Source organism: Gallinula chloropus, assembly GCF_964237585.1.
Source record: "Gallinula chloropus genome assembly, chromosome: 20".
NCBI classification, from domain to species: domain Eukaryota; kingdom Metazoa; phylum Chordata; class Aves; order Gruiformes; family Rallidae; genus Gallinula; species Gallinula chloropus.
This window is the reverse complement of record NC_140105.1, coordinates 6,701,174-6,728,974: the sequence shown is the minus strand read 5'-3', so window position 1 is coordinate 6,728,974 and position 27,801 is coordinate 6,701,174. Positions and strand designations below refer to the sequence as shown.

The following is a 27,801-nucleotide window of genomic DNA, read 5'->3' as shown; positions in this document are numbered from 1 at the left end:
CAGTACAGAATTGGACAACTGTACATGATAAGCAAGCACAGCCATGAGCAGAGCGACCGAGGCGAAGGTGTGGAAGTGGTGCAGAATGAACCCTATGAAGACCCAAACCACGGCAATGGGCAGCTAACAGAGAAACGTGTCTATCTCAACAGGCAAGTGCAATAAAAGTCTCTCTCAGCATGGGCTCTAATAAAAATTTGCAAGGAATAATGCTTCCAGGCAATTGCCTTTCTGTTTCAAGCAGAACGTTTTCCATGAGCGCATGCTGCTTTGTGGTACCTTTGTGGCAGGTGGGATAGATGAGTGGCTTGAAAGAGGGGAATTAGTTGTCACTTCTAGAGCATCTTCTCCAAGAGAAAGAACCATAACTTGAAATTAAGAATGTACTGAACATCAGAACTTCTGTTTTCTTTTACAGCTAACTGTAATTTTGTTTTTCAAAGTTAGAGGGTGAAGCCAAAAAACCCAAAACCAAACCACCACAAAAGTATATGGGCTTCTCACCTCAAAATAACATCACAAAATATCCAATCTTGGTGACAAGAGGTTTTCCTCAAAAAAGTTAATCAACATCATGAATGACCATCAGGCTTGCACAATGGTGACCTTCTGTACGAAAATAATAGGCTTAAAGACATGATGGAAAAAATTGCTTTTGTTTCCCCGAAGTTCCATCGTTTCTTAAATGCGTTCTCCTCTGGTGAGTTTATACTGCTGAGGGTCAGTGCCTCCACACTTAAAGCCTGGAGATGTTTTCAAGTATTTTTTAAAATTTTTTTGTGTATGTCCTATGAAATATATTGCTTAATCTGTTCCCAGTTTTTCTACTGCTGACCTAATTGAATATTGCTGCTTTTGTGGTGTTTTTCTATTCCCTGAAGCCTATTCCATTTTATTAAACTTAGGCTCTGCAGCACTTTGTAGCTGGGGTGTACAGAAACTATTGCTTCTACGTTGCAAGTTACTCCTCCACTGCAGTCCTGACATATCTAACCTTAACTCAGGCGAAATTGAATCACCAGTAATGTTGCATGCAGACACACACACGAGCCCAGTAATATATATCTTGCCAACATTTAATAGTGTTGGGATTGTAACTCTGTTCTCTCACAGACGAGATGCAAGACTTGGGAAAAAATCAATAAATGTGTTCCTGGTGTAGTGCTCCCAGAAGTTTGGGGGGTTTTAATGTTTCTGGATATTTCTTTCCTTCATGTATCCTTTCCCTCATATTCAGAATTACCACGTTGGGCTGATTGAAAGCATGTACAAGGCGTACTTGGGAAGCCTGTAGTGCAGGCAATGGAACAAACTCTTACCTAAAAACAGGTACAAACATTGGCAAAGGATATCTATGTGCCTACAAAAACATGGGAAGTTTACCTAATGCTGTGATGGATGTTTGAAGTCAGGCTCCTTGAGTTTAATGATTATGAATACTCCTTGGTAATCATCACCAGATTTGCTCTTTGAATCTGGTTTTAGTGTCACAATACCCCCAGATATTACAGTTTATTAAAGCTTTGTGGAAAGGATCGGCAGATTTTCAGGCAACTGTGCATTTTGTTGGAAGGCCAGGATCTCTCTGGAACACTTGTGAAGGTGAATTACGTCAGATCACTGAAGGTGACATGCTGCCAGCCAAGATGTGCTGAAAACTCTGCCTGTCTTCCTTAATGAACAGACTCCTACACCAGACCAGTTCTCTCCCTCATCTTTTTGTCTCCCAGGGTCCAGCTCCCTCATAAACTTGCTAGCTTTCCTTCACTTATTTTGCTCTGGCCTGATCTCTCCTGAAGTTCGAACTTATCCATTCAGTGATGGTTTCTTGGAAATATTTGTACAATATTTTCATTTACCTTTTCTTGCCTGAAAATACTTTAATTCTTGCAGAGGATCTTCTTGCTTACCAGTGATTTCAGCTGGAATGCATTTAAGAAACACTTCCTCCCTTTTTGCTGAAAGACTGAACTTCATCTGGGGAAGGAAGAAATTAAATTTGAAAAAGAAAAAAAAAAGAGAATGGGATCCACAGATACAAATAGAAATATTTTCTTTTTCTGAATGGACCCTTGGAACAATTTGTGTGTCTACTCCAAATACAGTGTGTGCTTTGCTCATACAGTTATTTGGTTTGGAGATGTGCTGTACCAATGGAGATAGGTAGACATGCTAAAAATGACAATAACAGAAAAAGAGCCAAGCGAGGAGCTGTGTGTTAACAAAGTCATTACTAGTAAAATTTTCTAGAGTCGGTTTAGGCCATGGTTATATTCAGAATTGTTTATGGACTCTTCTCTCCTGCTGGAGTAGTGTTTCAGAATCTGGAAGTCTGCATCCTCTGGAACTTGTTATTAAAGCATCAGAGTAAAATTTAGCAGGAGTAAGGGGGGGAGCAGAGAGAGTCATGCAAAGACACTGACAGAGACTGAGAAAATAAACAAAAGATCTGATACAGCAAAGTCTGTTATGCAGTATGTAAAATGCTGCTTAAAACTGTACACGAGAGGTTTCTGTGAAGAGGCTGGTTTTGAGCAATGTCATCAAAGAGCAGAAGTCAATGCACTTGGCTGAATCTTAGGATAATGTACTGACATCTGCATTTTGCCTCGGGGAAAATACAGTATTTATGTGTAGCTACATGATGGTAAATAAGCCTTAATGATCCAAACTGTGCTTTCTTCAGAAACTTACTAATATTGAAAATTGACTTTCTGCACACAGTTATCTAAATGTAACTTTTTCAAACATTTACACTTGGAAAACTGAGGTTTGAAAGCACCTACTTCAGTAAAGGCTCAGTCCTGGGCTGGGTGATCTGCTCGATGCATCACCAGACTAATACAATTTTCCTGCCTCTCTGAGGTACAGTGATAGTTGTTGGCTCCTAAGGTCTGCCTTCCTTTGCATGACTCATCGTGCATCTTTGTTACCGCAGCTTCGGTGATTATAATTGCTGTCATTAAGAAAGGGTTAAAAGATGAATTCTCCTGAACTCAGCTTCTTTTTGAAAGGTGTAGTTGTTCCTCACTTGTTTGGTACCCTGAGTGATCAGAGTTCTGGAAGTGAGGCACCATGGTGTCATTCTCTACCACCCATGGTAAAGACAACACTCCCACTCTTCCAGAGCATTATTTAATTGCACTTGAATTATCTTTCCATGTGCTGTATCCATGTCTTTCACTTCTTACTCTACTGCTGTGCTACTCCTGCACTAGGAAGTTCTCCTGACAGATGGAGCTCTGGGCAATGACATCCATTCCATTCATTCTCTTTGCTTTTAGAATTTACTTTTCCCATCGGCAAAAAGAGACTAATACCCCTGCCAGCCTCACAGAGGTGTTTGGAGTGATCTGCTAATTCTAATATAAAAGCTTCCTACTCAAGACTTCATTGGTAGCATGGGAGAAATAGCATGCAGGGCGAGTGCAACGTGCTTGTGTGTGGCAGAGAATATGGAGGAAGGAGGAATGATCTCTCAGAAGCAATGGGATGAGGATGGAAGCAGACTGAAATCCCATATATATTCATGACTCTCTTGTTGGAGAGTGCCTCCCTGTGGTTTGGGACACTGAGGCACAGATACACCTTGCCTGTATCTGGTCCCACCTGCTGGGATTCAGCTGTGACCAAAGGTCTGAGGCCAAGAATCCTTGCAACCTGCACTGAAGCCTCAGTTGAAACCTGGTCAGAGGCTATTGCAGCTGCACTATGTTGCTCACTTTGAGCAGGGAACAAACAGACTGAGTTTTATTTGTGCTTGTGGAGAAAGCAGAGACAGAAAGCGTAGGCATGAAATGAAAATACTGGTGAGGCCTAGGTATTGCTGTGTCCTGGGGAATTCCTGACACATTCTGAACACCTTTGAAGTACCTTCTTTCCCACAATGCTCACAAGTTGTAACATATTCTAATTTTCTGTTTTCTTTCTGTTTTCAGCAAACTGCCTAGCTGGGCTAGAGCAGTGGTTCCCAAAATATTTTACGTGACAGAGAAGGCTTGGAATTACTATCCTTACACAATCACAGGTAAGGAACAAAGCAGAAATCATTATCCACTTGTGATTTTGGCTAGTTTAGCTTATCTTCAGTTAAGCTCCATGTTACATACTGAGCCACAGATGCCAAGTTACTCTAACAGCTTCTGTAGAACTGCATGTATTTTTTATCATCTGTTGACTGTTATCAGGATACAAATATAGACCATGGATAGGTAAAAACTGGAGTGTTGTAGCTATGTTATTTCTGCAAAGACAACACCAGGTGCCTATATTCTGTGCTGCCTTTTACCCTTCAGTGTCCCATAGACTTGAGTAAAATATAAATCAACAGATTATCTGACACAATTCTTTTATTATTAATGTATGTTTACTGTAAGGATCTTGCATCATTGTTTTATTTCACATTTCTTTTTTTTTTCTTTTCCCTCATCATTCTTTTTTTTTACAAATGGACAATTGGAAATCAGAATACACAGTAAGTTTTTCTTCCTCTTTTTATTCTAAAAATAGAATAATTATGTGAAATACAGTAGTGGAATCCGAACTGATTCCTTCTTAATATAATTAATACATAATGCATTCAATAGTGGAACTTTATTTTATCTATTTGTTTAAGAAACTTAAGGTTATATTTTAAGTGTTTCTATGGAGATCCTATAAATTATTTACCTTATTTTTATCACTTCAAAATAATTTGATATATTTTTAGTCACTGACTGTAACAAAGAGAAGCTTCTATGAAACAGGACAAGGCTTTTAAGGTTCCAGTTATTACGTGGAGACATGAGAACAGATTTTATTTTATTTATTGTTTTATTAACTTATAAAATGCGCATCTCTGGTATAGTATCTGGGAAACTGTACAATCTGTAGACAAAATTAAACATAATCTGGGCATGGTGCCCAGAAAAATCAACTATTCCCTCTAGCAGAGCTAAGGCAAAATATAGCACATAAATCATGAGAAAAATTGTTCTAAATGTGCTGGCCTCAATTATATACAGTAAGTTTTCAGCAACCTGAAGATGAGGAGGAGATGTTGAGGAAGTTGCAGGTGAAGGCACCTTTCAGAAACTCCTGCCTTGATTTACTTGGAACCTCTGACTGTAGATAAAACATAATCCACTTGTTTTTCTTAACTCTAGAACTCAGATATTAATGTATTTTCTTCTTAAAACCAGTAAGAAATACAGAGAGAAAAAAGATTTTAATATGATAAATGTGAAAGAGTAAAAATAAAAGGATTTAGTAGCTCAGATTTGAAGGCTAGAAAGCAAGAAGTGTAAGAATGGTTAAAGGAGTGGTACAAGACAGAAATACATGCCTGGGTTTGAAATATAATACATTAAAAAAAACAAAGAACAATGTAGTTATAGAATTTGATCAGGAAGTGATCTGTATCTAATCTGATGAGACCACACCTGGAACACATTTCACTGAAGGTCCATAGAAGGTATACCACTATGGAGATGTTCAAGAACATCAGCAAAACCAATTGCAGGACTGAAGAGACTTGTAAAGAAAAATCAAACAGGTCTGCAAATGCAGAAGGTAGACAAAACAGTCACTAAGTGACAGTATAACTGCCTATGGGAGTTGGGGACTAATTACTCTCCATGGTGCAAGGAAACAGAAGTAGAAATATTGGGATGAGACTAAGGAAACTGTACTCAGAAAAAATCTATAATGTATTTTAATGGAGACGATGAAATTATCTTCAAGGGAAATAGAGAAAGTGCCTTTGCCTCAAAATGTTGAATCTAGAACAAAAATGTTGACTATACCACTGGGAGCGATTCCTCTCCTTGTCTGGAATATTTCTCTAAATTTTACTCTTCTGTATTCATTAGAGAATTCTGAAGGAAAGAATAAACCTGCAGATATTGCCCAAAATGTGTAAAATAGCTTGGAAACCCTTTTCTGAAAGAGTAAATTCCCTCCTAAGAGTCTGTGGGTCATCCTAAGAGTTAAACTGAGCCTCATTTCAAGAAAAACTGATCCTAAAGGCAGGCCAATAATTGGATAAATAAAGCACAATCTTATTGAGTCAAGTGCATACTGCAATGTAGTATAATTACACCTAATTTAAGCTCTTAAATTCCGTACCAGATAAAGAGCAAGGGCCTTAAAGAGTCAATAGTGTTATTTCAGTGTATATTAGTGACTTGGAAGAAGATGTGAACATCAGACTGAATCTTGGTAATAGTCTTGAGGTTCTTCAGTTGCAAAATAAGGCTGCTGGGAAACTGTTCAAACACATGCAGGAGCATTCAGAGATTTAGTGCAGAATAATTTAATCAATCCAGTATTTCTGCAAAATATTTCATAAATACATTTCATAAATACAGTCTTCTTAAGGATCTGAAATTTGGACATCTTCTAAGCTAAAAGGCTCAGCAGGTATTGAAAATAATTCCCAGGATATTGTAGTATAAAAAGCCAAGAGTGATTGGGTATATGAAAACAGGAATGGAAATTGGAGTGTCATGACAGAACTCCATAATCTGGGTCCAGTTCTCATGGCATCTGCTTTAAGGAATGGGATTTGTTAGACAGCAAACTCCTACAGCTGACAGCAAACAGCAGGAGATGACTGCTTGGGCTACTACCAAGTCTCGACAACCATATTAAGAATATGTAAAGCAATAATGAGCTTAACAGAACTGTAGCACTGGTGATGCTTTTGTGGTGTGTAATATGTGAAATACTGTAATGTCAGGAGAGTACTTTGAACCATACCCTGTGCTGTTTCTGGAGGAGGCCTCCTTAGAACTGCAGTACAAAAGATTTCCTACCAGGAAGATGAGACATAGGTAATGTCCCAAGAAATGCTGTATCAAAGCTCGAGCTAATCTTCACAAGCTTCCTGCTGACATTGAGAGGGGGAAGGAAATGGAAAAAAATACTTCCAAAGCTGAAGCCAAAGGAAGTCATCCAGATCTGGGAGTGCCCTTCAGAGAAGAAGATACTCCTGGGAAGTTCAAACCCTTACTTATGAATTGTGTCCCTTAAACCTAGAACAGGATTTGCTTTGGTTTTGATCTTGTAGTTAAAAATTTGAAGAGATATCTTGCTAAAATAAATGTTGAACTTTATGAGTTCATTTAATATTGTGACTAGGTTGATGTTAAGCTCATAAATTTGGGATACTGTATTTGGGATAGAGCTGAAAGGGAGCCCTATAGAAGTAACTCCTCAGGATCTGCTCTGTGAGCGATTACAGGACTTGGATACTCCTTAAGCTCCACGTGCTGTTGGGGAACGGGTGTTGCTAGCTGCTCTCTTTTAGAAAGAGTTCCTTTGCTAGTCACAGGCTGGAGCCTTTTTCACTTGGAGGATAGAGACATGCCTTGCAAACAAACCCTCATGTGCCCACTTATCACTATATTTGTAAATATGTATCTTCAGTGTAAAATATTTATGCTATTCTCAGCTATGTGGACAAGAACGACCTTTCAGGAGACATTCTTATTTTGCTTTCTGAGGTTGTCCAGCTAGATTAGAAATAATTAACTAGAAAGCAAACCTGTCTCTGTTGCAAACCAAACGAAAAAGGATTGAGAGAACTAAGTTTCTTTACCTGCATGGGGATATAGTTAGACAATAAACAGCACAGAGCAAATACCCATTTGACCTCTTCAAGTGACAGTTGAGATTCTGGACCAAAAGAGAGCAGCCTCAAGTGAACAAATAATCAGATCACAAACGTATGGTGACTCAACCATGGTGCAAGAAATTCCTGTGATCAAAGTACACTGAAAATGAGCCTAACAAAGTGTAGCTATCAAGTGTGAGTACAAAGAGGTTAGGAAAAATAGAAACAGAATTTAAGCAACCTCTTCTGACTTTGAAGGTGCAGCTCAGGTGGTTACCAGGGATAATTTCAAACAGTTCTGCTGTCTGAGCTGAATAGCCCTGGTGTTGTTAGCAGTGTTTCTATATTGGGGCTGCAATTCAAAACCAGCTGGATAATTTTGTAATGTATAGTCCACGGCCAATTGTTAGCTTCACAATTACAGGTATATAAAGCAAAATAAAGATTAAAAATGGCATGTTTTACTTTCTGCATTCTTTCAACCTGCCAATGTCTCAAATTAACTTAGGAATAGGATATAAATTTAGAATATTTATGAAAAACAGTTACGGAATAGAAAGCAGGAGACAACAATTCCTTTGATGATAGATCACAATGACACTAATTCTTCCACAGCAAATGGCTGAGGCAAATATAATTATTTTGTCTGGTATGTGTCAAGGCCCCAGAGTGATAGTTGCTAAATGTTCCATTATTGACCTGCTGGTTCCTGATTACTTTTGAGAACAGGCGTGTTATATCCTTCCCTCCTAGTCAGCTGCCACTTTATCCATGAAGCAAATTATCTGGAAGGAATGTTTTTGTAATTGTTATTTTTATAATCAGATGACTTGAGAAGAAAAAAACCCCAACTTGTTTCAGATAAACATCGCAAGGAATCTGCAGAGGTTTTTTCCTGTGTTCGCTTTATCTGAGTACCAGTGCTTGAAATTTGGAAGTAGCCCATCAGGCTTCAGTGCACAAATGTTTCTCCAGCTTGGCTGTATGGAGAGTCTACATAAAAAATGCAACAGAATCTGTACTGCAGGATTACAGCCTAATGCAAAGCTACTACCGAGATTCCTCCCCTCTCATCCCCAACTCATTTAATAGCTTAATCCCACTGAACAGAGTCAATCAAACTGCTCAGGAGATTTCCTTTTTTCCTCCACTGGCTTATTATAAAGCAATCCAACCCCCTCTTTGATTCATGGGATAATCATTTTCAGTCGTGCAGGCTGCTTCCTCTTCTGTTGCCCTCAGCAAACAGGTTCCATGTGTCCGGGAAGCAGATCCAAAGGGAAGGCAAAACCAGAGATAAGTGCTGAGCTTCGTGGTGGTTGGAGGCAGCGTGGTAGTTGACTGTTTTATCTTCAAGTTGCTGTATGTGATACAAACAAGTAGTGGATCTCTTCCTGAACTTGTTTATTAGAATTTAACTCCCTTGCTTGTTTTCAAGCTCTTTTTCTTATTTTTCTTTTTTTTTTTGCATTGTTCCTACTCTTTCCACTCAACACTTTTTCTGCTCTTTACCACCTTCCTGTGCTTATCTCACTTTCCAAATTCTCCTCCCTCTTACTGAGTCACATCTTCCAACTTCTGCCATCACCCTGCCCAGCCCTTTCCGTGTATTCTGACTTTGTCATGCTGATTGATGCTAGGTTGTGTAGTAAGTAACCTGCATCCCAGCAGCTCCCTGTGCTCGCACATAGTGCTGTCCGGAGTATATAACCGCTAGGTTTACTTGGCCAGTCACACCTCATTACAGCACTTCCCATGTTTGCTCTGTAAAAGATCCAGTTCCACCTGTGTGGCCAAAATAATGTATATGTGACCACATTAAAAAAAAATCAGTCTGAAAAGTGGTGGGAGATCAGGGAGAACATTTACAAGAAGTGTCTGCCTCTCTTATGTTAAGATTTAGGGGGATATGCTTCTGCTGCTTAGAAAAAGAAGTGGGATTAATTTTTACTGGGCAGAAATAACTGCCAAGGATTGTGGCTTAATATTCACAAGGAGCAGGAGAAGTGAAGTGCAGTGGTGATGAGGTCTCCAGCAGTTCTTTGAACATATTCTGCAGAAAGAAACCAAACAGAAAATTAAAGTAGCTAAACCGGTATTCATGAAATAGCAGTCACCCAGACAAAGCAGGTTACAGAGGGTAAGAGAGACCTTCCTCACTTACCCTGACCAACGTATTCACTGGCAACTATAGTAATTCCTTCAGCCACCTCGAGTGTAATTATTATGCAAGGGTTATTTTTGCAGTCCTCCCCATAAAATGACTGTAAAACACCATATGTGTTTGACTGTCTCTTTAAGACTTTGGCAAGTGTTTTGGCATACTTCAGTTCTACCCCCTTCTTGTAAGTGTTGCTTATTGCTATGGCAACGCTAATCAATCATCATGCTAAAAATAGGCCTTTCATTTTTCAAGAGGTTATCTGTAGTGAATTGAAAATGCAACTGCAGCCTGTGTTTTCCGTATGCCGCCTTCATTTAACTTTATTTTAATCTGGAAATACCCCTGCTGCTGTGTGGTAATCGCTCTCTGGTTGTTTCACTGGTTACTCTCTCAAGCTTTAAACCTCTCCTGGTTCCTCCAAAAGGGGCAAAAATACAGAAAGTTTAAACAAACAGACAAACAACCAAAAGCCCCTGAATGTTCTCCGTACTTGTTTTCGAGTGTCAGAGGTGTAATGGGTTCTAGCAAATTTTGACGGAGTTTATAACACATCTAAAAAGATCTGGAGGCGATGATGTAAACGACGCCTCCTTTGAGAGCAAAGGAACCTCAGCATTGAAGGCATTGGGGCTGTGAAGGTTTTGTCTGGCTATGTAGAATTTCAGCCTATTTTCAAATTAAAGATTCAAGCTGTAGAGATAGTGAACTGGAAAATTGGAAACTGTGCCCTGTGCCTTCCTGTGTGTGCTCAGTGTATGGGTGCTGCCAGGTTGGTGCTGGAGGAACACACACCCCGGGGGAGGCAGAGCAGAAAGGGAGTGGTGCTTTGGAAAAAAAAAAACTGCTGAGAGGTTCATTACCTACCCTTCACTCCCAGGTTGGAGTCTGGCTGTTGCATAACACTTTTAATCCCTGGCAAAGTAAATATGCAACCATTTAAGGAGGGGAAAAAAAAACCCAACAACTTTTCATGATGAATAATAAAGTCTCTTGAATGATGCATAAACAGTTTTCTGGTTCTGCCAGAGCCCTCTGCCAATTAGTCAGAGTGCAGCTGATGAATCATGAGACATGTTCTGTGAAATGTTCAAAAATTTGGACCCTGCTAAGTGTTCCTGAAAGCTGGTGAGACCCCCCACAGCTGCTAGGGCAGCGGTTGCCAGTCAGTTGTGTTTTGGAGAGATATATTTGTGGTGGAGTACTTTTGGGTGAATTTTAGTTTCCATTGGGGTAAATACATGTCACTGTTTGTAACCTCAAACCAGGTTGTTACAGTCCTCACCTCTATACTAAATACAGGGGGAGGTTGCCTCTTGATAGCTTTGTGCAGAAAATTACTTTCTGCTCTCTAATTAGGTGGCTTGAGGTAAATGACACTTAAATTTCTTCTTCTATAATACTCTGAAGATCCTTAGTCTTTTCTTAGTGTTTCTTTTTTGAAAACCAAGGCTAGAGGTTCTCTTTGGTTTTAATTTCAGTTTAGATTCTGGGTCAGAGGAAAAAACAACTTGATTCAAGCAGTGGCTTGCTGAGCTGCTACAAGCAGCCTAATGCAACCTCAAGTTCAATAGATGAAATGGCTGCATTTCAAAGTGTCGTGATCTGAGTCATTGCTGGCAACCTCTAGACAGTGGTTGAAAATAGCAGGTATTTTCTGATAGCAAGGTGGAAGGGAAATCTGGCATTTGGCTTTATTCAAAATTTCTTCTAAAGCTTTATCTGTGCTTCAGGTCACCAGCACAAAGGGTTTTCATATTTTGCATTGTTCTGCTCCACTGTACCTGGAACTATGACCTAAACCCAACTATTTTCATAAAGAAAAATGTTTTTCAGTATTGAAAAATTAACTCCATCCAATAACTCCTGAATTTCAATACTTAAATTATAAGCAAAAATACTTTAATCAGAACCAGGATTGAGGTGCCGCTTTGGTAGAGGTGTTGGCTTTGTATTAGCTGTAAATGTGAAAGATGCCATACTAAAGTGCCTTCTGTCAATGGAGTTTTCTGACAGTGGGACCATGAGAGCCCCAAGTCCTGTGGTGGATCCTGCTACTTCTTAAAAGAGCTGAGAGAACTGCGCTGCTCAGAGCAGTGAAGGTCAGCATGGAGCAGTTTCCACAGCCACTGAGGTTTCCAGCCAACCACTGGACTCCAATTGCTTCACTTAGAAGCTCAGACTTAGATAGGGTCTTGATGACCCTCTCATCATAGATCACGAAAGTGATTCTGTTTTCTGTTTTTATCAATTAGTAGATTTTCTTTCAGAGATGTTGATTTTGTTTAATTGTGAGAATCAAGTTTTGGTCCTCAAATCAAGCGGGCAGATACCTAGCACAAACTAACATGTAAGTAAAACATGTCCTAGAGCAGTAACCTTGAAATATGCAGGCATGATGCTGGTAAACTGTGTTTTCCTAGTAACTATTCTAAACAATTACTACATCATAAATAGTATGGTGTTCATCTCTACCATTTTCAGTGACAGTGTTTCTAAAAGCTGTTATTGGGACCTAAGGCCCGAGTCTTCAGTGGTGCAGTACGAGTCGCTGCCCTCAGTGAGCAGTTCCGGCAACCACTGACAACACACGGTATCCACTGGCAGTCTCATTTCCTTGAGGATGCTTTCCCACAGGATGCCCATGTGCAGAGGTCTAAGTTGTTGTCAGCAAGAGCTGTGTGCACCTGGACTGTGACCCCTGGAGTTATACACCTTTGTAAAAATACAAGGCAGCCATATACTACATCTTTGAGATCAACAGCCCATGTTTTCACCCCCCTGGCACCATTTCCAAATGCTCTGAACACTCTGCGGTACTGATGGCTGTCATTAGGTTACACATATTTTTAAATCTGCTTTCCATAATCCCCCTCCAGTAGTAATTGGTGTTTCAACTTTGAGTATTCTCCTGCAACATGAGAAGAACTAGAATGTTGGTTTATGCAGATCCTCTGAGTGACGTCAAACATTGTTTTTGGAGTGCTGGCATCCCTGTGCTCCTGGGTCATTCCCTGTATTTTGTAACATCACATTTATAACTTCTCTTACTCTACAATAATTTTTTAATAGAATTATTTTAATGAACTCCTATTATTCACCTCTTCTTCAGTTAATATAGTTCAAGGGTGCTCATTCCAACTTTTTGTTAGTTTTGGAGATACAAATTAGAACTCTCTGGCAAACCTTGGCTTTTTTTTAAAAAAAAAAACCCAAACCAAACCACTTCTTTCCCTGTAGTGCCTACTGTTTGCTAACGCTTTTGTTTGCAGATGCTTTTGGATGTCCGCCAGAATAGAAGCAACGTAGTGAGATACATGGTGAAACCTCAGTTGGGAGAATATCTGCGTTTTTTTCCTGTTAATTCGAGTTACAAGATCCCCAGTTCTGACAGACTGCTCATAAATATTGTATATTTTCAACTGGAACTTCCTGAAATGTATACACAGGAAATGTTTAATTGCCCACAAACTATGGATAATAGGAGCTGCAGATTTGTCCCTGGATTTGCCCCATCCTGCACTCCCCATCCGGCTGATTTTTTGTTTGTTTTCCCTCCCACACACTCCCTCAGTGACCAAGTTGCATAGCTGAGAGCTACTCACAGCTCAGATTGGATTGAAACTCCTAAATGTGCCACTCTGCGGAGATCTTTAATGAAAAGCAAAACGTTTATAAGAGCAGAAGAGGAGCCTGTGCAGCCTGGGTACCACAGCACCCCTGTGCTACGTGGCAGTATTTCATTAGGTGAAGGAGTAGCTGGTTTGACCAGGAGCCTCCCATGGCACCAGAATCTCATTCTGGCAAAACTTTCTCACTCTTTTTTCCACAAGGACTGATTCTAGATGTGCTTGTTGAATCCTAGATATCCTGTGTTCACAGGAAGATTAAACAACGACTTGTCAGGTGATACCCCTGGAATCAGGAATACATTTTCTGTCATTTGAAAGGAGCTGGCAGTTCTGTTGTGCTACTGCTGGCCTTTTAACTCACCACTTTCCTTAGTCATCGGCCTCTCCCTTAGAAGAACTCTTAAATTTTATCAAGTCCAAACTTGGAGCAGCAGCAATGTGAACACTGAGGCATCATAATGTCTTTGTTGTATAATCTGTATGTGCAGTACAAATGTCTTTTCAAAGACATTTTGCCATCGGGTATTAGTGATGCATCATACTAGGAACTGGCACCTCAGTTTCACTGGCAGTTAATGCAAGATCAGACTTGATGACTAATAGTAAAGGTGCTGAACTAGTATCCTTCAGAGGTTGCTGGATATCTACTCTGCCTATCTGAAAAGCTGATTTGAAAGAACTGTAAAATGCTTAAGAAAAGATATTTGACTTCTTTTTTCCACTGGAATCAAGTTGCCTAGTATATAAATTCTGGTCTTGATAAGCCAACTAACAGCCCACAGAAAAATAAATGTATTCCCATGTAAAATACAGAAATATATATATTCTCTAATAGAAAAGCATTTGTGCAATCTTAATTTTCTTGCATTAGTATCTAAAATGATTTGGGTTTAGTATAAAGGAATTTCCACAGCAGCTCATAATCCATCTTAATTTCATGAATAGGAAATTATGCTAAAATTCATTTCTCAGTGAAAATTAAAAAAAGCCCTCACACATCAAAGCATCTTTTTCTATTTGGTTAGCACCTGCAGCTAGTGAAGTGTCCTTGGATTATTTTACATGGGGGATAGACTAATCCATGTTGACGAATATCTAGTTGCTCTCGAGAGCTTAGTGAACTGAATTTATAACAAGACATTTAGGGCATTTGTACCCTTATGCATAGTGAGCATTAAAACTATAGTATGTAATCATCCCAGAGTACTTATACTAATTTATTTATACCTCGTTATAGTATTCAGCCTTCAGACAGATTCTCTACGTCCCTCCAGAATCATAAAAACCTTTGCTCTTATGTTCTGTGCATATTGACTCTTTTTCTTGAAGTAATCTGAAAAAACTCAGAAAGCTGGTATCAAGCAGGGTGTCTGAATGTCAGCTGATGAAGCAAGGCATGGTTTTTATGTCAAACGTATTTTCTTCTGTTGCAGTGTTCATTTTTGCCTAAATTCTCCATTCATATAGAGACAAAATACGAGGACAACAAAGGGAGCAATGACAGTGTAAGTATGATGGTTTTTGCAAAATTTGGTTTAATTCTTTTAGTTAATTGGGCTCTGTATCTGGGGTTGGAGGTCTGTCAGCCAGGGAAAAAGGCTTCCTCGGTCTTGTGTCTACACCTACCTGTTCATCAGCAGCTTGCAGAGGTGTCACCTCTAAAGCACCATGGGATGAAAGATCCACGTACACAACTTCCCTTCTGCATCTCACATCCTACTTGTTACTTCTCTAAATATGACATAATTTTTATATGTGAATTTGGTCCTGATGGAGAGTAAAGAAAAGATCACTCTTGGTTTTGGCAGTGTAATTGTATTCAACTTTACCTGTTTCACATTCTCTCTGAGTAAAGGGAGTTGAATTTAAAGGAGCTGTTAGGAAGAGTGAAGGGGAAACTAAGCAATGGTCAGACATGAGAGATGGCAGTAAATCACTTCAGGGGAACAGTAGCTGGGCTATTGAGGCGACGTTCTTGGCAACCACTTATCAAAACTTATAAGGTTCTCAGAGTTAGAGCTTAGAGATAAAAGGGTAATTAACTATGCAAAATCCTCTCTAGAGGAAGGGTGGCAGTGAGTAACCAGCAGCTGCTGCTTGGGAGATTCTCAGGAACAGAAGGCAGGTGAGTGGAACCCAACGGGGAGCAAATCAGTCATACAACTTGCAGCAAAAGAATAGTGTTTGATAAAGCCAGGCATGTAAAGACTCAGCCCTTGGATTAACACACCACTCTGCTTCCATATGTTTCATTTTGGTATGCTTTAGGCAGTCATTTGTTGCACTTAGGGGAAGAAGTTTCTTATAGGTGTGACATACAGGTTAAAATGTCCAGAAAATTGATCTGTACTACAGAGACCTAATGAAGGAGTGTTTTAACTCATTCTTGAGAAAGAAGGCAGCAGTAAAACAGATGTAAAGGGCTCTGAGACACAGAGCCTTTCAGCTTCCAGGGGTGTCCTTCTAGCAGCCTTATTAAGGTTAAAGTGTTCTGTTCTCCAGATGGGAGGTACCCCTTCCCCAGCCGCCTTGGGCCTGCGCGTTCATAAGGCTGACAGCTGCTGCACTGCTTTTGGCAGAATATTTACATGGAAAAGAACAAGGTATAATTCTGAATAATGCGTTTGGCATACTGACACTTTCCCAATGGGAACATGACAGAGATCATGTATTAGCCACCAGATACCAACAACTTTCAGTCACGGCTGGGCTAAGCCAGATCCAGATCAGTGAGAGGTGTATTATATTACCAACTATAGGAGCATTATGTAATTTATGCACTTTTTAATGTTCACTTCTGCTTTTTGGCAGCACTTTAATTCAGAGCAAGCCCACACCTTTGATTTAGGAAGGGTGCAGACTAGTTTTCTGGTACATTATAATGTCAGCAGAGAGAAGACACTTTCTGTACTGAGCGTAACAGGGGAAGGAAGAACTAGAGCTATTTAATCAGTGAATTTTCAGGGTTTTTTTCTACCTGTCAGCTTTGTGGCTAAAATATAATGAATCAAGCCCTGAATAGTACCCAGCCAGTGAATTTCAGATAAAATTACCACACAGGTAGAATCCTCAAGTGATGTAAATCAAGAATCTCTACTCCATGTGAATTCAACTCTTCATATGTATTTCTTACCAGAGTGCCAGTGGGGTGATACTACCCTGCTGAGGTACCTGAGCCACAGGCAAATATTTACCAAGATTAACAGATTTAGTTGACCCTTACATGAACTGAGGAGGAGAAAGAGGGCTGCACTCCAGCCCTAATTTCTATTAGTTGAGAGCTACATTGTTCAGTAGTGTCAGCACAGCAAACCAATGGAAAATGTGCATTTTCTTTGCTGTTAATCCAGTGACACTGATCTGGTGACACAGATGCCTGGTATGGCACTGAAAGGCTGGTTAGTAAATATAGAGAGACCTCATCAAGACTGTTACACCAGCCACCTCCAAACTAGGAGTAAGAGTGGGTCTTGTGTCTATTACTCTGTGGGTAGGCTTAAACCTCCCTTAAGAAAAAGCGAAGCGTATTCCTTCTTTGCATCAGACAAGTTCTGAGTACATTTCACTACATTTGCCCAGCTGGAAAACAACAGGAGACACAGCATCCATTTCTATAGATTTCTGTAGACACACTGTATTTCCTTCCATTGCTGCTAACAGCCTTGGTGGATGAAGAAATCATTAATAACGAAAATACTTCTGTAAAATTTGTAGTTGCAATGCAAAATATGCTAGATGAATATTAATATTACAGTAATCAGGGCAATAATGCATGTCCGATTTTAACTCTACTATTTCTAGATATATTTTTGGAGACCAAACGGGTTTTTTGAAGTCTTTGAGCTCTGATCCATTATTCATTTCCATGCTGTCTAATAAAGTAGATATTGATTGTCAAAAGCAATAATTAGATAGAAGGATACTAAAGCTATTTCCATTGATTAGTGGAGGAAAGCAATATAAATGCTCTTGGGTTCCTGTTGTCATTTAGCAGACCAGTATATTATTAAAATTATTTTAATTAACATGTTGCACTGCCTGGTAAAATTCTACCTAATTCCTGAAATATATCTTGATGCAAAATTCCTCCTGATTTTTCTTCCCAGTTGTCACAATAGAAGAATCAAGTGAAAGATAATTATTTGGAACTTGATTTTTCTATGCCTTAGGCTTTGTCATAATTTCGACCTATTTTAAATGTGCTTAATGCACTTGATTTGCACAAATACAAACATGGCCAGAGAGGTCAGTGGCCAGCACACCCTTTGTGGAGATGAATTGCTGCGTAGATGGTAGGGGAGCAGTACCATGAATCCACCCAGATGGGAGTTCCAGTGCTACAGCACAACTAGTTTTGCTGTATCACATCTACACGTTCACATGGCAACTCCCTCCTTCGAAAAACAGAATCAGTGGTGGATGAAGGTGTTGGTACATCACATACTGTCACTGCTACCTTGCAGCTTTATAGCTCCATTAATAGTTAGAAACCAGACCAGTGAGTCAGGCCGTTCATTCAATGGTTTGTGGGTCTTTTTAAAAGTGAAATTCTTACTTTAAAGAGAAATGTTATTTTTATTTTAAATAACCAAATGTGACACTGTGGGTGGTATATGTAGAATATGTGAAAATAGTGCTTCTCTCTTGCATCTTTAGCTGCTTATGTAAATCAGTGTTGCAGTGGGAACTGCTGGGAAGAGGGAGGTGCGGGTGCAGAGACAGCTTCGGCGAGCACCGGCAAGCGATGGAAGTGCCTGTCACTCAGTGCACTTTTCTTCCCATAAGAAGAACTAGTAATTTGGGGATTTCAGTATAGACACACAATGTCTCTATTGTGAATATTAAAGCCATAAGATGAATAGTCAAGAATTGTTATGTTTGTCTAATTAATTAAATGGTCAGCAATCACAGGCAGGAGTGGTGTGAGCTGTTGCTTGTTTGTGAAGGAATTAGTCTGCTTTGCAGGAGCAGACTTTGTTAACCTCTTATTTGGGCAGACACAATTTTCTTTTAACAGACTATTGATGGGTCAGTATTTATGTCACATAAGGTGAATTTTATTTTGAATGGTGTATTGCTCTCACTTTTCTCCCATCTCTACCCTTGCTATTTCAATGTGCACTACAGACACATCGGGCACGTTTTTGTAAGCGTGTGTCTCAGTAATGCTGATAAAGTCACCAGACATAACAGCACTAACTCTTTGTCAATCAAGATAAAAATATATTATCAATATGTTTCTAGCCCTTCAAAGATAATATAGTGTCAAAAATGCTTGTCTCAGAGTGACTTTTTGCTGAATGAAACAAGAGGTAGTTCTGTATTCACGTACTTGTACATTAACACTAGTATCATCTGACACATTACTAGTTTGAACATGCTAAAACCAGCCAGCTAATAGCAGATGTTATTTGATATGCAATCTCTGTAAGTTACAGAGCCATCATTTAAAGTTGGAACATCCTTTCTTGACAGCAAGTTCTGATTCTGCAGCCCTTACAAATGATGGAGTATGTAGTGTTGTGTCATTCATCACACCTCATCCATAGTGTGTGTTTCTGAAGTGTTGGCTGTGGAACGTTTGGCTAAAGTAAAATAAATTTTGGGTATGACCAGCTAACAAGAAAAGCTGTTTCCAGTTTTGGTCTTTTTAGGGTAGGGTTTTTTCCCCTATTTTTGTCTCTTATCTTAGTAACATGGAACTAGGTTGTAACAAACTTCAATATAGCACATGTAAATTAAATCTAAATTCACTGTTCAAAGAAACTGCCATGAAATACTGATTTCAGCTGAAGTGGATTCAGCCATGACCTGGCGTAGCCTCACTGCGCTGCAGGATGTCTAAAGGATTGCTAGGCACCACTGCAAAGTATGTCAAAACCAGAGCTAGGGCACTTTGGGGGATGATTTTATTTGCACCTGGATGTTTGCTGTATGATGGTATTGCATATCTCTGTCTCTTGTATAACTGGCAGTGGAAATCCTTGATCTTGTGAAGCTTTCTGCCTCAAATAAGTCTCAAAACCACAGGCAAACAAGCAGAGAGAGGTTAGCCTAAAACACCTTCTCTGTGAAGAGCTCTCTGTGTTGAACAGAACTATAACTAGTACATATGGCTGCCACAGAATATGAGACAAGGCTGGTACTGACAGCAGGTGTGAACAAGTAATATGGTTGTGCCTCTAGTTTTTGATTTCTCTAAATGAACTACTGAAGTTAATTAGTAAATCCAACACTTGACATTAACAGGACTAGTAAATATTATTGATGGTGTGTGATGGTCTTGGAAATGTGACATAATTACATAAAAATACATTTCTCTGTTCAGAAAGTACAAAGCTAAATAAGAGGTGGAGTAATAGAGGAGCAGTGGCATGGAGATAAAAGCAGGAGGGAGTAAGGCTGCTGAGAAGGTTGGAGCTGCCGTTGCAGGTGGAACTCTGTGGCATACAGAGATATTCCCTCACCATTCAGTGAGCCAAACCTGCTGCTCTCGGGGAGAGATTCAATCTTTACCCATGAGAGAATTGCTCCCAATTCTATGTCCCCACATAACTAGTTTTAGCCAGTGAACAGGTTGAAATTGGTCAATTCCTGTAATCTTTGCCCCAGTAAATCTCAAAAGCAAATTAATGGACTTTGCAGATAACTGGGGTTGGAACATGACTTGCAGAGAAGTTACGTGCTGAATGCAGCTCCACAGATCAAGCTCCAAGTAGGGGCTTTTTTATTTTAGACCAAATTTTTCTTCAGCAAAATGAAAGTTAAAGTGGACCAGATGACACAAGCTGGGAAAGGATGCTGTAAGAATAAATTGGAGACTAGCCAGTAGTTCTGACGATGGCAATCTAAGGAGATTAGAATTTCAAGTTGGAGAGATGGTTTTGTGCCAGATCTTCCCTTTTTTAATAGGAATAAAAAAAGAAAAAGCTTATTTTTGCAGTCCTTACTGCAGCTATACCTCTAACTTTCACATACTATGAAATCTAAATTTAAACCACCCCACAATGATGCATACATATGTATGATAAGTGCTCGTTGTCATACAAATGGCTCAATACCTGCAAGTTGCATAGTTAGATTACATTTCAGAGATGAGAGTAAATACAGAGAAAATTCAAAAGCTTTTGTGCAATATCAATATTTAAATTTAAAAAAGGGGTATATACGTTGCATATATTCATGGAAGCTTGGGGACTCTTCTAGCTACATACTGTATTTTTTGCATTTTCTTGTTGAACAACGACAATGAATGAATCACTAGAATAGTGAGAAAGGCAGAGATTAATTTAATTTCATTTCAAATTCTACTGCTTCAAGATATTTTTGTCATGCCATTCATGTCTCAGCCTGCCTACCCCACTAAGACATCATCTGGTGATGTCCAGCTATTGCAAAGTCAGGATTTAAGTATGCTGGGATGCCTGTTGGCTTTGTTGGCAGGGCAGGGCAGATGGGCAGGCAAAGAGGGAAGAACAACGCTTTCAGGCATAGATGTGAACTCAAAGAAGGATTTACTAGAAGAGGAAATTTGATTTGTAGTAGGAATTTTCACCTCAATAAATTACGTGTTGTACATTGCACTGTGTAGTCATTCTGGCTTAAGTTTGTGGATAGGCACAGGTGTCTGATTGCTTAGCACATGGGATAATAATCACGTTTGCTACCATACTGCCTGCCTGTAATTAGGAGTTAATTAAGTTAATTAATTTAGGAGTGCTCTCCTTTTTTTGAAATAATAAAAAAATCTTGTTGCTCTTGTGTGTTTCATGTCTGTGGCTCAGCTGAGCTCTCAGCAAGAGCGGGCGGGCGGGATGGAGCGTAACAAGGAAGGAAAGCATGGAGATCTTCTTCCCCTAAAGTCTCACACAGCACGGGAAGAACAGTGGCCAGAAACAACCACACCCACTGTCAAACTTGTCATAGTACAGAACTCATTATACAGGTTGCCTTATCACTTTCATCTCCAACAGCTTGTCTCTGTTTCTAAGTTGACCTGTTATCTAACTGTTTCCAGAGGAAATGTTATGTCCTGTATGTATTAGTGTTTACAGTGCAAATTAGCTGCCTTATTACAGCCTCATGACCCCAGAATTCTTGTATTGGCTGGCAAAAATAACATTTTGCAGTAAAGACAGAGATGAGCCACTTTCCAGCTGGTAAGCCTTTGAATGAAGGAGAAACTTATATTATGGAACCCAGCCCAGCCAAAGAGGCACAGATCTGCCCATCAGAGTCCTTGTGCAGTAGATGAGTGAGGAGTTTGTTAGTGTGAATGTCATCAGTGGCTTCAGCAGCAACTGGCTTTCTCCTGTTCACAGCCAAACCAGGTCAGCTGTGGTGAAATTTCAGATTATCAAGCATCTAAATGAGGTTCAACCCAGCGACTTGTAGGAGCTTGTAGAAAAAAGATACTAAATTTGTTGTTGATGCATCATGAGCTCATAACTTGACTTTCTGTTCTGGCTTTGGCTACAGGGAAAAGAGAAGTCACCAGTGAAGTATGTGCTAGGACATGGCAGTAGGTCACAAGGAAAATGAGGGAAAGAGATGTAAATCCCCCAGCACTTAGACTGGTGCAGTGTCCTGTGTGACTGTTCTTTCCTGAGGCACCAGAATTCTCTGCCAGGGTTTCTTCTGAAAATTTTTCCCAAAAAAAACCCTATTGACGATTGCAGAAATGACCCAGTTAAAACTTTTCTTCCACTTTTTGTCATTCTGTGGGTGAATTAGTCTAAGTCACGATGAGTTTTCATTCCTCTTAGAAAGTGGAAGTGTATAAATGTTTGTCTGTAATAAAAAAGCTGTCAACACCCACCCCTCCACCCCCAAAAAACCCGTAACAAAACCCACAGCAAAAAGGACTCTTCAGCCTGAATATTACTCTTTGTTTTCCGTTTGATTGTGTATTTCAATTAATTGGCTTGCAAATGTAAAGCCTGTCCAGTTCTTTCCAATATAATATTTAATATTCTGCCTTTCTACATCATCTTCTTAAGGATACAGATTGTTCTCACCATTCATTCTCTGCACATTTGCAAATACAGTTGCACAGATTGGGAGCCTTATGCTTCTTTTCGTGGCCTTTAATCTCTTCTTTTAAAACTTTTAAATTTCTCTAGACTCTTTGATCACCAACGCAATAAACCCATCCTCCCTACAGGTTTTAAGACAATCCCAGATTATGTGGCTAGGAGAGGCAATAAGAGAATTAGAGCTAAGAAAGAAATCAGTCTTGTTCTCTAATGACTTCTTATTTTCTACTGCTGATAGAATGAGAAAATTAAATCTCGATCTGCAAATCTTTTGAGGACAATCTAAGAAGAGGAGAAGTATAAATAATTAGACAACAACTTCTGCCAGCAAAGGGAAGAGGGGATGTCACTCAACAAACTTTGAGAATGGGGGAAATGGTCAGACAGCCCGAGCGGCAAATAAGGCACCACTGAATTGGTTGAAGAATTCCTCCTGGTTTTGACAGATTGGCAAAGGCATCTGTCATTCCCACTTCTAGCAAAGCATTCTAAGGAGAGAAAAAGAATTTAAAGCTGTATTACTTAGAGGTGCAATGTGTGGATCGAGTCTGTGGCAGAGCAGGGCACGTTTCTGCCGATAAGGCACTGGGTAACAGTCCCTATTTAGGTCCCTGCAAACATGCAAAGATTGGCATGTGCTTAAATTTATTAGGCTTGTACTTAAACCATATCCTGATTCAGAGCCTCAGCTGACCTGGTAATGTCCATTTAAGAGAAATCTCCATTATTTTGTTTAAAGCTCAGAGATTATGGTGAAATGCATCTTGTTCCAGAAATAGTTCAACTGATTTCATCAAGACACTGCTCTGGATATCTGACAAAAAGCAAGCAGGGAAGCTGATAAAAAGTGACCTGTATTATATATATACAACATAACAGGTACTTTAAAAATGTACCCCAGTTCTGAGAAAGAGCACAACAGGGGGAGGACCTCAGCTCAAATTGATTCAAATAATCAACATAATGTTTTTCAAAACAAGGACTGGAGCAGGAAAATAAGCACACAGATAAAAACAGACCAGAGTTTCCCTTTGTTCTGTCCTTCTGCAGTTTCAGGCACGTTAACGTTTTATATCCAGTTCAGTAAGCATTTGGTGCTGCCTCTTTTATTCCAGCACTGTTAACTACCAAGACAAGTTAAAACTGTAGAGTCAAACTTCAGCTTTTCATCTATTTGAATCATGATTTCCTGAGCAATGTCCTTCTCACCAGCAGGTGCACTTGCTCATTGTAGTCCACTGCTCACTCTCAATGCTTTAAATGGGCATCCGCATTTCTTTCCAGAATAATAAAGTCACATTCTTGCTACTGAATAGTTGCTGGCTTTTTGTATTTTTAACTGTTCCTCTAGGATGAAATGAAATTAAATTAACAGAGCATTCACTACATTTATTAAACAAACCCACACAAAAAAACCCCCAAAACATTTATGCTTCCTGGAAACGTTAGCTATAGAACATTGTGCCCCGAAGGAGACAATACATTGCAGCTTGTTACTGATCTTGACGCTGTATGCATGATTTCCCTGAGCTTTGTGGCCCTAATTCCTGATAGCCTTTTAACTACTGACTGTTTCCCAGCCCCAGAACCATGAGTAGAAATTTATTGCAGACATGGCACAAGTTCCGTGGGTCACTGAGATGCCTAAAGAATGAAATTACGGCCAGAGGCTCAGAAGAACCCTGCTCTGCGGATGTCAGAGTACACCCATCGCTTGCCTTGCACAAAACAAGAGACATGGTGTTCCCAGCCAGGTCCTAAAGGATTGAAATGAAAATAAGCTCTGTGAGCACAAATGGAGAGTGGAAGTTTCCAGCTTCCACTGAGGGCAGCTCAGCCAAAATTGTGATTCTCAGTATAACTGCAGCTTCGCCTGACTGATTCCCATGCCACACCTGCGTGTGTCATGACTGTCCCTGGAGTGAAAAGGTTAGAAACACCCAGAAAATCAGGTTTGTTAGACAGTGGTGGAACCTAGTTCAAAGATTAGAGAGCACAATAAAACCAACCCGAGTTCTTGACTTCATTGTTTGTGACCAAAGTCTCCTTCCAAAAAGCACAGGGAAGAACAGCGTGAGCAGTGAGCGCTGAGCATGATGTGTTATATTTACTAGTCCACTGTCTCTTGATCTGACATAGCGGATTGTTCCCAAGAATGTCTGTGGCATAATTCACTCAAACTGTGGTTAATCTTTCTTAGGAACACCTTGCTTACACATGACCTTGAGAACATCCATGTTCTTCCCTTCGATGTCTGCAGCAGGCTGGAGAACGCAACTGTGCCCCTGCAAAAACTGCAGCCTCCGACATCAGAAGCCTAGAATACATTATGTTGCACAGGCCACTGGAATCGCTTGTAGCCATTATTCCAGGTGGATTGTGTGAGAGTGTTGTTCTCTTACAGTGTTGAATTTCTTTAACTTGCAGATTTTTGACAAAGAAGCTAAAGATCTGGAGCGCGAAGTCTGCTTTATTGATATCGCCAGCGATGAAATTCCTGAGCGCTACTACAAAGAATCAGAGGTAAGAGACAGCTTGCTTGTGACATGGTGCAGAATGGAATGGAAGAGGCTGCAGGAAAGCCTTGATAGGCATCAAAACCATTTTATTTGTTATGAAATCTTGCTGGCCAGCAGTATTTTAAAAGCTTTTGGTTAGAAGGGAAGCAGACAGCAACCTCTCGATCTAGATTGCCTAACACGTTCCTTTACAGATGATTCCTCCAACCATCCGAGACGCTTCCATTCCCTTAGCCAAACATATTCTGTACCAGCCCTTTGATAGTCAGCTGAATTCATTCAAAGCAGAAAAGGATTATTTCTTGGAATCCTGAGGCTCAGTTAAGTCTTTGCAAGTCTGAGCAGGTTTAGATGTTACTATTACCCTTTTTCGCATCCTGTCCCAACTGAGAAGAGTCCAGGCCCAGTCAATGGACAGATCTGCTGCACACAGAACAGGGCTGATGCACAGTTGCTCAGGGGTGACCATGGCACAGGACCAAGAGGGACTGAAGCATCCTGCGTACTGCAGTGAATCTGCCAAAAAACATCAATGGCAGCAGCCACATTCACTCTCTTAAAATTCCCTTGACCACTGCTCCCATGTATATTTGATAACACACAGCTCTGAGCAGCATGGTTCTTGTAGGTCAGTGCAATTCACTGCTTTGAAATCCGCAGCCGCCATGCAAATGAAGATGAGGTCTCAATATTTTAACCTCAGACTCGAAAACTGCTGGTTCACAGCAAGTAGCTGGAGAGGAATGATCTGATCTATACTTGCATTTAATTTTGGAGATACGATTTGCCTCTGGAGCCAAGTATATATTCATAGCTGGCAATGAGTATGGCAGCTGTTTGACTATACAAAATGAGACTACATCATCATTTTTAGCATAGAAAATGAAGAATTGCCAATGAATATATTTCTATACCATAGGAGACATGATTTTCAGACTTAAAAAGTCAGGCACTTGTTATCTTCCATTTATAGATCCTATTTGAAATTTTATATACCGGTTCATAAAACAGAATTAGGTCTACAGTAGAAAGAAAAGTAATTTTATTCGTTTCCTTAGATAATGAAACCCATCTGTTATGTACCCAAAATTATATAACACCTCTTGAAACAGCTTATCAGTACCATCATCTTGTCTGAATTCTGGGGTCTTCACGTTCCCTTTGGGAGTGACTGCTGCTCTTGAACAGGTCAGCATTTGTCTGTGTTTTAAAGAAATGATGTAGGATGCTTCATCTCAGTGTTTGCACTTCCAGAAATCGTGAAAAGGAAGGTAACATCGAGCTTTTCAGGGTTTTTTTCCTGTTTTTATTGGCCAACCATTAAGTATTATTTCCATATGATTAATCTTATGGTATGGAAATCCATTCTCCAGTTGAGTGCAAAAAGAATTTCAGAGGTTTTGTGTTGTTATTTCAAAGACAAATCTAGAGACCTGGTTCCAAGCAAAATAGAATTTTACATGGGTTTAAAAAACAAAAATAGCCCAGCATCTGTTGTTTTTTCTGTACTGATGGATGATTTCTATGTTGGCTACCAAATTATTTTTCAGAATTCATAAATAGTATGAACACCTTAGCATTTAACTGTGCACATACTGTAATTGATAGTGAATTAATAATAGTTGAATTCAGTATCTTCCAGAGTTTACAAACTATGGGGGTTTTATGCTGCCATACGATGAATGTGAAGCCAAATTCCCATTTCTGATGAGGCCTCTTACATAACTTGGGGACTATAAAAAGATTTTTAATGTTTGTCAACGTAATTTCCGTCTGTTTTCAATCAGAACAGCATAAAAAGTAACTATGTAAATGAGAAACAGTCTGTGTTTTCCAACAAATAACCATTTCAGAACTAAAAACCATTCACTGTAAGCTTTTGAATGGTATTTCAGTTACACTAATAACAGTTTGGCTGCTTATAGATCATTTAATCTGAATTGGTACTAAATTTGAAGATTCAAAGTGAAGTACAATCCTCAGGATTTAAGAATTAGATCCCATAGGGTATGTGCTCTGAGTCCCGTCTGGAAAGACCAATGAGCATGATTTTCACTTCAGCTGTGGTGGTGATCTCTTCATTGCAATGCATCTTTCCATGCTTAAAGCTAAGCCTGTCCTGTACCAGGGTCAGCATGCCTAGGAGCTGCTAGAAATGAGCTTTGAAATTTTTCAATTAAATTCTGAATTCTCTTCAGTTAAAAATACAGTTCAGTTTTCAACAGCAAATGTCATTGTTTAATTGTATTCCTGTATAACAGAGAGGTAGCTTCAATAATTGAAGCCTTTCACACACTACTCCAACTGCTCGCTCTGTGTTAGTGCTTAGGAACCTGCTTGTAGACAGACTCCTGGTAAGATCAGACAGCTCTAATTATTTCAGTGCTGTTAAGCTAGTATCTGTGATTGCTGTTATTTTTAGCTTTAAAGTGCTTGGTCCTCCTTCAGAAGCAGTTTGGGTCAATATCAGAAGTTTTTCAGAGTCCTCTGTATAAAAAGCCCCTTTCTCCAGTCTGACTGTGACCTTTCTTTGGGTTAGTGCCTCACTGAGTACAGCAGGAGGAACCCTGCAGCCTTAGAGCCGTTCTCAGGGACACAGCCAGAAGGTGAAGGTATGGCTGCGTGTGTGTTGTGCAGTCACCACAGGACGGTTCAGGAGATATCCAAGGGCCCCACAGTGTCAGGCTCAGCACAAACAAGTGAAGCAACAACTGCTCTCTGCTTCCTGGCACCTGCCATCTAAAACAGTGTTTTTCAGTTGCCCTGACATGAATCTTATAAACAGATCTATATTCCCCTTCCATCGTAACTTACGTAACCGTGATTCACACATAAAAAGACAACATGTATAAAACATCTT

The 27,801-nt window shown here is 39.7% G+C and overlaps 1 protein-coding gene across 1 annotated transcript in view; it reads left to right on the top strand.

Annotated features, from left to right (window-relative positions):
• The window catches only part of PITPNC1 (phosphatidylinositol transfer protein cytoplasmic 1), a gene marked incomplete at its 5' end in the record, with an annotated part of 77,333 nt that overhangs the window by 36,192 nt on the left and 13,340 nt on the right, over window positions 1–27,801 (top strand). The window contains 5 exons of the mRNA XM_084273398.1: window positions 4–152; window positions 3,939–4,027; window positions 4,467–4,474; window positions 14,821–14,892; window positions 24,850–24,945. Of these exons, the coding sequence (XP_084129524.1) occupies window positions 4–152; window positions 3,939–4,027; window positions 4,467–4,474; window positions 14,821–14,892; window positions 24,850–24,945 (414 nt within the window). The remainder of the gene's footprint in view (window positions 1–3; window positions 153–3,938; window positions 4,028–4,466; window positions 4,475–14,820; window positions 14,893–24,849; window positions 24,946–27,801) is intronic.